We start from the raw sequence: 10,795 nt of genomic DNA on the forward strand, positions 1-10,795 counted from the left end.
CAGTAAACCAGGCAAATTTTCTGAATTCGTTTCAAACATAATATCGTAGATAAGTCTAATATTTTCTCCAATAAATCTGCCGGATATAAAACCTTTTTGATCTTGATGTATTAATTTATCCAAGAATAATTTTAAACGATTTGCTATTGCAGCTGAAGCTAACTTGTAAATAACATTTAAAAGAGAGATTGGTCTCCAATTTTGCATCAAAAATCTATTTTTATTTGGTTTTGGAAGACAAGTTATGACCCCTTGTTTCTGTGTTACTGATAAATTGTTTGTTTGATAGGCAAAGTTTAATGATCAGAACAAAGTATGCAACATCTTCCCAAAAGAACTTGAAAAACTCTACAGTAAATCTATCCAACCCAGGGCTTTTATCGTTTTTCATATTTTTTAAGGCACCACTTAATTCCTCAATTTCAAGCTGTCCTTCCAGTTTTGCAGAATCTAGAAAACATAATTTTCTGGGATTATCTCCAATAGTATTTATAATAGGTGTTTCATCTACATGTATGTTATTTTTATACAGCTTTTCATAGTAACTTTTTTATATTTTAAAATGTCTTTGGTGTTGGTGTATTCAACATTATTTTCATCTATAAGTTTATTAATTGTTTTGCTTATGAAATTTCTATTTTCGAGATTGAAAAGATAGCTTGATGGCTTTTCTCCTACATTTTCGTACCTACATCTTGACCTAATCATTACACCCTCATAAACCTTCTGTCTTAATGTTTCTAGTTCGCTTTTCTTTTCTTGTAGTTCGTTTAATGTACTATCATTTCTATTCATAAAGTTAGCGATAATGTTATTTTCTAAAATTTGAATATCATTTTCTAGATCTTTTTCCCGTTTTTTTCTCTTTTCTTTTTTTCGGAGCAATATTTTATGGTTTCCCCTCGAAGAATAACTTAAAAGGTTTCTAGAAAAAGTTGATCATTAATATTTAACTGAATATGTTTGTTTTGAAAAGAATTTCCGTTTATAGTGTCCCCATCATTTTCGTTATCTTCCGTTCTATGTTGTTCGATAAGATTTTCTAATGTAGTTTTAACCAACTTAATATATGTTTCGTCTTTTAGAAGGGAATGATTGAACTTCCAGTAACCCTTTCCTCTTAAGCTATCGTTAAACTTAAGTTTTAAAGTAATACCGTTATGATCTGATCTGTAACCATGAATAATATTTGAGTCTATTACTAAGTTCAATACTTTCGCTTATTAAGAAGAAATCGAGTCTTGATTGCTTCTTTGTTGGATTCTGCCTTCTCCATGTATATTTTCTTTTATTTTCGTTTAGTATTCGCCAAACGTCGATAAAACCCTCATTTTCAATTAGATTCATGACACTTTTTCTAGCTCTTTGATTATTAATTGTGTTATAATTTTCATAATCTAGATCGGGATTAATTACCAGATTCCAATCTCCACATATTATGTTAAAATCGTTTCCAGTGTTTAATATTTTTTGCTTAATATTTTCATAAAATTCTGGTTTATCCTCATTTGGACCGTATATATTTACCAAAGTCATTCTAAGATTATAAATGCAAATATCTAAAATAAGATAATTTCCGTACTCATCTTTAAAAACATTCTCAACTTTCTGCTCAAAATTATTTCGCAAAAGTATCATTACACCCCTACTGTTACTGGTGTATGGACTAAAGTAAATATCATTTCCCCATTCGGCCTTAACATATGTACACATTTGTTTTGTCAAATCTCTCCTTTTTTTAACATTACATAAACCCTGACAATTCTGAGAAAATATCTTTACCTGATCACCTATGAGGTAATTTAAAAAACAATTTTGTTAGATACATGCTATTATGAAACAAAAACAAACCAGCGATAGAGGATAGGGTATAAAAATAAAAATACAAACACAGCAATAAAAAGGATTGAAAAATGACTATCTGTATCGTCACAAAAGGTATGACATCGCTTGGCTTAAGTTAATGTTTTATTCACTGGCCGTATTTCAAATTTCTGTGATATTAGTATTTTATTCACTGGCTTAACTTCCAGTGTCTGTAAAGTGTTTTATCCGCTGTCTTTAATTCCAATTATTATAAAGCGTCCTATTCGCTGGCTTAAGTTCCAATTTATATAAAGTGTTCTATTCGCTGGCTTAATTAAATTCCAATTTCTGTAGTATGAGTGTATTATTCGCTGGCTACTTTTCAAATTTCTATAAAGTAAGTGTTTTATTTGCTGGTATTGTTTATCAACATGTTTTGAGGAATTTATTGTCTCCTTAAGTGGGCGTGAATGAATTACTATAATAAATAGCACGTTTTATTTTCATGATTATGTATTAATGCTTATCCTACCTTTCCTATTCGTGTTCGAATTGATTTCTTTATAGGCATGTGTATCAGCGCTTAGTTTGAAAAACATTTGTTTTGCTATGAAAGCATACATAGCTGCTTTAATTAGGATAAGTACAAAAAATCGTTTATAAAATAACAAGTGAAATTGTATCGCTGGTAGAAAACGATGTGTTGGTGGTATCAAATGAAGCTTGACCTTTTGTATTTTAATTTTTCCGCCGAGTATAAGTTTTTTTTATTTATTTCAGAGTTACACACGCCGAGATGGCTTTGTTTTGACTCAAATGCCCCTACCAAATACTGTGATAGACTTTTGGCGACTTATTCATGATCATAATGTAGCCGCAATAGTCATGCTGAACGAAGTGGACATATGTGATGAGGTAATATTTGGCACGTGTTCCACACAGTGCTAGAAAACCATTCGTATTATCTTGATATAAATGATAAATGATTAAAAATTACTTAAGATCATGTCTTATCAATGCCAATGCGTACTGGACTAGTAAGTCAAAAGTTTAATCACAAAACTGCGAAAATTAATTAAATTTCTGATGTCATGTAATGTTCTTCAGACTTCGGGCTATACATTTTATTATTGATCAGCAAGCTATCCAGAAATATATGATTATAAGTCTTACTCATTTAACAATAGCACATGATATATTCTCTATTAATGAAATAGATTAAAAAGTAGTATTCAGGCAAAACAAAATTATAAACGTTTTCTAATATAAACTTGTAGCCATATACTTTTTGTTTCTTCTTACAGACGTGTGAACAGTACTGGACCCTTGAATCATGTGGTGAAAAGTATGGACCTTTTATAGTAGAGACAACTGCCGAGATAAAATCTGACCCGAGCATTACAATTCGTGATTTCTCTATCACAAACACTGATATGGTATGTACAAGAGATGACTAAAGTGCCGCAAAATTCATCAGGAAAATTAAAAATATTCAAGCTTTTAAAATCTTTTAGACGCATAGAACACATCTACGCAAAATAATAACAGACTCGGTTTGACTGAGTCTGTTAATGAGAGGTAATGAAATATGTAACATCCTTCACATCCCCTAGTTCCGACTTCAGTGGAAAATTGAAGGAACTTCATAATCTCAAAAGGCCAGAAAATATAACAAAAAGTGTTTTCTCATAATTCTTTCCATCAAACTTGACCTAAGAAATATTACAGTTTTAATATTAGCGACTGAGGCATTTTAAATGTGTTATCAACAACTTCATTATATCTATTCCCTTCTTGCATAAAATATCTTTGTTTCTTTGGAAAAAATCTGAGATCGTTAGTTATATTTTTCAGCCACATGCTGTACCGAAGGTTGTCCGTCAGTTTCATTTTCATCGCTGGGTGGATGAGTCTCCGGTTCCCAGTTCTAAATTGTCTCTGTTCGAACTGCTAGACATGGTCGATACCTGTCAACGACATAGCGGCAACAAACCAGTTGTGGTTCACTGCATGTAAGATATATTCTGTTCAATTAAACTGCAAAATTAAACGAACATTTTGCAAAGTAATTTAGATAGATTTAATCTTAAGCTTAAAATGATAGCTTATTAGTGCATTAATTGTGTCTGGATGATGTTGCTATTACTTTATTGTCGAATTTACTTTAAACAAGAAAGACTCGCTGAATTCAGTATTGAACATTTAAAAATCCACTTTTGTTCTTTCATTAACAACAAAAAGGCAGTTGTAACAGGTGTTATGCTAATAACATGGTTAGAAAATCACTCTTTTACCATATTGCTCGTTGTAATAAAACGATGGATTCTATATTACTCCCTTCTGTGTCAATCAGTATTCATACCTTTAACAAATATTTCAGAAAACAATTTCCGAGAACAACAGTTAACAAGAAATTTATATATTTTATATTCATAACAAAAAATGTTGCAGCTACATTATAAACAAACGCGTTATTACCCTTTAAAGTTATGCAATTAAATTAATAAAATGACATTACAGTTGCACTTTCAGCTGAGTTGCGATTGTATGAGGGTTGAGAGTGAAAGTGTTCTAAGTTCATATAGATACAGAAGTAGTAAGAAGTTTTTCGCTCTCATACGTCGTATTTCAGCTTTGAGAAGAATAGTTTGCAAAATTGTTTGTATGTCAATTCAACCGTAATTGGTTTTATCACTTAATGCCATTCACTCTTGCAGGAACGGTGCTTATCGTAGTGGTCTATACGTAGCTGTGAGTATCCTCATAGAACGTCTGAAGCTTGAGAAAGAAATAGATGTCTTCCAAACAGTGAAACAGCTGAGACTGTGTAGATCCCATCTGGTCGATAATCTGGTATGTAAACAGTATTAAATGAGTTCTATCTTATATACCCTTGACTGTCTGTATGAATACCTTTAGGAAGAAAATAGAGATTTCAAAGGAAATTACACGGTTAGAACAAAAGGCTGGATTAAAAAGTTTGTCCACGGTGTGCATATATCTTCATTCAGACTTGTAGATCAATTTCTAAATGCAGATATTCTAATATTACTTATTCCCGTAGATTCTGCTGAAACTGGACAGATGTGTGCACGCTGAGTTGTTTCAAAACTTTGGACAAATTAGAATGGCAGTAACCAGTTTGAAAGTCATATTTCAAATTCTAATATACATGTACAAATATATAGTGTGTCAATCCCGCTTAAATGTGGACAAAAATTTATCGCTATAAATTCATTGTATGAACTCTGAGCTATTTGTTTTTCAGGAACAATATCGTTACTGTCATGAGATTGTGTTAGACTATATGAACTCTGTGAACATGAACAGTATGACTACATTTACACCTCCAGTTTCAAATGCATCAACAGTAGTTTCTTCCTTGCATCTCACAGTCGGAGAGACGAAGGAAACATGAAGTAAATGATTGTGCGAAAGGAGTAAATAGTATATACGTTAGAAGACCAAAACATTCGAATCGAAAACCATCACCACCATGTTGACTTCCACGTGTTGCATCACTTGTGCATCAATATTATTTCTGTAGGTCAATATCAACTTAATATAATTTCTTTTTTATATGAAGTTTTATTCTATAAGAACAGGTCATTTCGCTTAATGAGCAACTTGATAGAATGTATTGCAATACTATAAATGCAATTTAACTTTGATTTAGATTATTTTTATTCATTGCTTAATGTATTAGACCGATTTTAAGATTCTGAACAATGAATTATGAATTCGGATGCACTGTATTATACAGTTAAGGACTTTTCGTTTTATCTGCTGCAGAATAAATAAATATTGTCCCTCTGGTAGCTGAGGCTAATGTAACCTTCTGTGGTACAGATCACGTCATTCTTTGACGAAAACTCAAAATATATGACAAGGGCTTAGAGCGAAACATTTCTATCTGTTTCTGTTTCTATAAACAGATAGACCAGTTTCGCTCTAAGCCTCGGTGAGCTCTTATTGCCCGTTTGATCGTGCTATATCCCAGAAACAGTGCAATATCATAACATTTTTGTTAAATATTTTTGCTATAGCAAAATAAAACTGATCAACACTATTTTGACTTTTTTGTATAATCTAAGGGTTATTCTGACCAATGAGTTCTCATTCACTTATTATGATACAGAGTTTCGTCCATCATATATATGTACATGTTTACGCAAGTTTCTCAACATTGACACTGTGACAATGTTACAATAGGTATAACAGAAAATGGAGGAAGGAATTTCGTTGCTCATATTTATATCACTTTTTATTCGTTTATTTTAGCTCGTTACTTTGTGTTGTTTGCCTTCTGTTGTTGTTGTACCAAAACCTTCGTTATCCAATATTGGTTCAGATATATTTGCTGTTTCTTCATTAGCTTTATCTGCGTTTAGTTCTTCGTGAATCTGCACGTCATCTCTGTTTAAGCGAGACATATAAGGCTTTTCAATAAAGTATTTTGTCATTTGCTGGTTGTAGGCTGCAGCTGTAAAGCACACATTTTAAATTTGTACATATTTACTCATTAATAGATTTATCCATTTTATCGAATCACTTTTGCATCATGCTATCTGTCATTATGTAAATTGATATTTCATATTTTCATTTTATATAATGTATATTATACACCATGTTATAATGAATAAATGCCATATAGATCGCATTGTTTTCTTTTCTTTCTTTTTATTTGTAACTCTTTATTATTATAGTTTATAGGAAAGGCCTGAGGAACTCGAATAAAATGGACACTGACATATCGCTGATCATGGTCAGACCATGTAGACATGATAAAATGAATGTCGCTTTAAACATAAAATCTGATCCCGTTTATTAACGAAGTTTTATCGAGCTTTTATTAGTAACGTATTGTAACAGTTGTATTACCATTTCGCCCCAACATCCATAACTTAGAAAACAGGAATATGCTTTACAGTCATTGGGCTTTCAAAACATCACAGTGTATAAAATTCCCTATTGGCGTCGTCACTCTGGCACATAGCCTTTATCACATAGTATCGAAGTTATAGAAATAAAACGTACATCAGATGACTACCCAGTCTGTACATTTTGTCACTTTGGCACTTTGTTCACAATTACAAATTTATTGCACGATTATCACCCATAGCAGATAATATTCAGTCAGATTTCTAACAATTGATTGAAATGTGTTTGTTACTTGCGCACTCTGGTTAATGGTTTAGTGAAGAGTCTGTATACGCCATTGCCAACAACAATAGTTTATTATTTGACTCCTTATGTAAATTGCCGGTATGTTTACATGGCTAATTAGTAGAATATATCTAAATGTCAAAGTGATGTTCTCGTGTAAAGAACCACTAAGTCTTATTGAATGGCTTGCCGGCTTATAGCTAAAACAACTGGCCCACGGACCTTCATACCTCGGGCAATAGTTTTGACTTTTGACCGTCAAGCCTGTAATGTGGTTTGTTTCTTTATGAAATTTGAAAATAGAACCAGTATGGGACATACAGGCTTTGTAGGCTCTTGAAATGTATCAGCTGCATTCACCGTGATCTAGAAGATAAATGCTGTGGTCGCTTGTTTACTCCTACGCTAAATCCATTCAAGTGATTGAACAAATATGAGATCACTCTAAACAATTTAATATCTTTAACGGGTAAACAAGATTGAAGTGCAACAAAGTTTTATGTTTTGGTGTATAATTACATCGGGATTGGGTTCTAATATTTCTGTTTATCATTACAGCTAAAGGTTTAATATATTGTAATGCTTTGTCCTTGAAAATTAGAGCTTGAACAAACTATCCTTGAAATAAAAATTCATTGCCCGTTTCAAACTAATAAAGTAGAGTCGTTTCTTTGAATTAAAAGAAAAAAAAAGGTAACATATGCGTACAAATTAGTTTCACTTGACACCACAATTATTTGATAATGAGTATCATAAACTGCCTGCCTTGCATGGAGAAAACACAGAAATGGTAAATCCTATGTCCTTGCAATTTCATTTTTCCACGACTGCCTCACCTCACTTAGCCCTGTTTGACCTGCAGAAGTAGTTGCTTTTTGATGAATCTTATTCGACATGAGACCGGTTTTACATCGGCATTATAGTGTTATAACCATTGTCCAGAGACATTGGAACAAGATGGTTTAAACTGAGAATGAAGTAACCGGTGTAAACTCCTTAGAGGCGTTTTTGCAACGAACTGTTGGAAGCCTTTGTCTCCTTCTGTTTGTTTCCATTGTATTTATGTTTCACTTTCGTTAAGCATTTTTGCCTATATTTCCACGATGTACATGTCCATACACACATTGCTATAGGCTTTTGCTATGAGGGCGTTCAGCTCTTTGAACTTGACTCTTATCTACCGGAACTTTGTCATTGTTTTGTATACTGGAAGAATCGCCAGCAAAAATGCATTGAAACATCGCGAAAATACAGATTTTATAAACAGTTGATTAACTCTCGTTCAAATTTAAGCTGATGTATTCCGCTTGCTTGTACATCTCTGTTGATAATACTAAAATCTGCACATTGTTTTTGTAAGTAGAGGATCAACGGAAACAAGTCTTAAAGACTAGCTCAGATCTAATGCAAATTTATATAGATGCAGAGTTCATGATTTATCTACAAACATTTATTATTTATCAGCCAGGCTAACCATGAAAAAAACTTTTCTGTCCTTTTATGTTTTTAGCTTGTGGAAAAAATACATAACAATAAGAAGATCTTGCGGAATATCGACGAAACACTTATTTTTTTCCAGCAAACATAATATTTTAATCATTACAATATTTTAGTCATGTATAAAGCATTGAATTGCAGAAAACGTTTAAAAATGTGTATTGAGGCTACTATTATCATTTGGAGGAGAAACATATTCATTAACTTTTTTATTATCCACTCTAAGATTATTCCATACGTAAATGAGCCGTGTCATGAGAAAACCAACACAGTTGGTTTGCGACCAGCTGGTTTTCTCATGGCGCGGCTCAAATATCCACTTCAGTTGTATCAAAACAATTGAAAATACCCTACTTACCACAAGCATCTTAAAACCTTTCAATATATAGTGTTTGTCAATATTGTAAGTGTGTTTATGTGTTTTAACCTTACGCTTATAAAATGCCATAATAAAATTGGTATCGGCGCTTTTTAGATAAACCTCTTTTGAAATAGTGTCGTTTTTCCTTTTTTGGTGGATCTTGATATTTAAAAAGTTACGTAAGTACACACATTTTTCACCATTATCGACTACATACACCCTCCATCATAGAATTTATCCTCGAATCCGAGGTGTTAGAACCTCTTTGTGATGTTTCGAAGTGTCAATTTATATCTGTTCGTGAGTTATTAATATTAAGCGTTGTTTCCTTGAAATATTAAGGCATTTACCTAGTTATCTCATTTCTTCTCTGATCTTCTGATCTTAAAGAGCTTAAGTAATAGCAGCGTTTGATTAAATATATGATCACTCTTACCAAGTTAATTATGTGAGCAAATAGATAAAGTCGAAGTACACCTTTTTCGGCGACGCCGTCTAAATTCGTTTTCGTTACCTATGCCACGTGACTTCAGTTTGCGAATCAAACTACTTGATAACGCATTATAGATAATTTATCAAAGTGGAAGATTTATGCAACACTCTGCCTGATTGGACGAGAGTGTCAATTTCTTTCACTCTGTTGAATGTGCTACGCTGAGTGAAATGTAGACAAAGCGTTTATCCTAAACGACGCTGTTCACAGTTTTAAAGCTAACTTTGGCTCAGTATATTTAGCAAGAATATTGATATATCTCAAAATGATAAGTAAGTTTAATAAATATGATAAAAACCTGTTTAAATACCAACATATATCAAATTAAAGAAAGAGCTAAATACAGTCTGCGTATCACATGAATAAGGGTGTGATGAGAGTCTTTTATGGTATGCAAATATTGAACTCAGTTGAAATCTGTTTTATTATATATATGCTATATAATGACTGAATCTCATTTCACTGAAATGAAGGTACGCTGCATACAGTTTATCTATGTGATATGACTACGATCAAACTTTACTTATGAAACAGAAATATTGAAATAATTGCAATTGTATGTTTTGCTTGACCTTCACTTTTTTTATAGGTGTGACGTCATTGTCCAAAGATTCATGAATAGCGAATATGCTATTTGTTAAAGCGGGATCAGTTGGCCTATTTTAGAAATAAATCAAAATAATAAACAAAAAAAAAATCCTTTAATTGATTTTTCTCATGTATTCTAATCAAACTTGATTTGTAGCATCTTTATTAGGCCCGCAGCCAACTTTGTTCAGCTGGGACATTTGACCCCTTTTAAGGGCTGCTAGAGCTAAAACTAGAAATGCCTTTATACAGCGTCTCATGAACAGCTTGGTGGATCTTTGTCATACTTGGTCTGGAGCATCATTATAAGGTCCTCTTCCAAATTTATTTATATAGGAACTTGGGCCCTATTAGGGACCACTATAGCTAAAAGTAGATATGCCTTTCTTCGCATTAACCACTAAAATGTAATGGATTTTTATCAAACTCGATGTGTAACAATATCGTAAGGTCTCCTGCTATTTTGTTACAAATGGGGATAGGGACCAATTTAGCTAAAAATATAAACACGTTTAATGACCTCTTCTCATGAACTGCTTCATGAATCTTCATCAAACTACTGTTGTAATTATTCGTATAAGGATAAACGAAACAAAATTGCAACCCTACGAAACCTTTACGAAAAAATTAAAAGAGAACCATTTAAATTGTTAAAGTGCGGTGTTTAGTTTTGCAATTTGAAAAATGTTAGATGAAAGACGAATGTTAGATGAAAAATTCATAAACTTCTTTCCTTATTACAATTCGCCGACTATCATTTTTAAAGATATTTCTTGTTTAATATGTTTGCGTTAAAATTGTTTTTACTTGTATTATATAAAAGCGTCTACTTATATCGGGCTAAGATACTACTATTAATTATTGGTCTGGGTCTTATTCTGCCA

General features: G+C 32.4%; 1 protein-coding gene across 2 annotated transcripts in view; it reads left to right on the plus strand.

Moving 5' to 3' along the window:
• The window catches only part of LOC123524645 (receptor-type tyrosine-protein phosphatase F-like), a 123,887-nt gene extending 117,421 nt beyond the window's left edge, over positions 1-6,466 (plus strand). For both annotated transcript variants that reach the window (XM_045302988.2, XM_045302989.2), the window contains exons 31-35: positions 2,587-2,721; positions 3,111-3,242; positions 3,661-3,818; positions 4,524-4,659; positions 5,075-6,466. In XM_045302988.2, the coding sequence (XP_045158923.2) occupies positions 2,587-2,721; positions 3,111-3,242; positions 3,661-3,818; positions 4,524-4,659; positions 5,075-5,224 (711 nt within the window). In that variant the 3' untranslated portion in view covers positions 5,225-6,466. The remainder of the gene's footprint in view (positions 1-2,586; positions 2,722-3,110; positions 3,243-3,660; positions 3,819-4,523; positions 4,660-5,074) is intronic.
• Positions 6,467-10,795: the final 4,329 nt, after the last annotated feature.

The sequence above is a fragment of the Mercenaria mercenaria genome, chromosome 3 (assembly GCF_021730395.1).
Source record: "Mercenaria mercenaria strain notata chromosome 3, MADL_Memer_1, whole genome shotgun sequence".
In the NCBI taxonomy this organism is placed as follows: domain Eukaryota; kingdom Metazoa; phylum Mollusca; class Bivalvia; order Venerida; family Veneridae; genus Mercenaria; species Mercenaria mercenaria.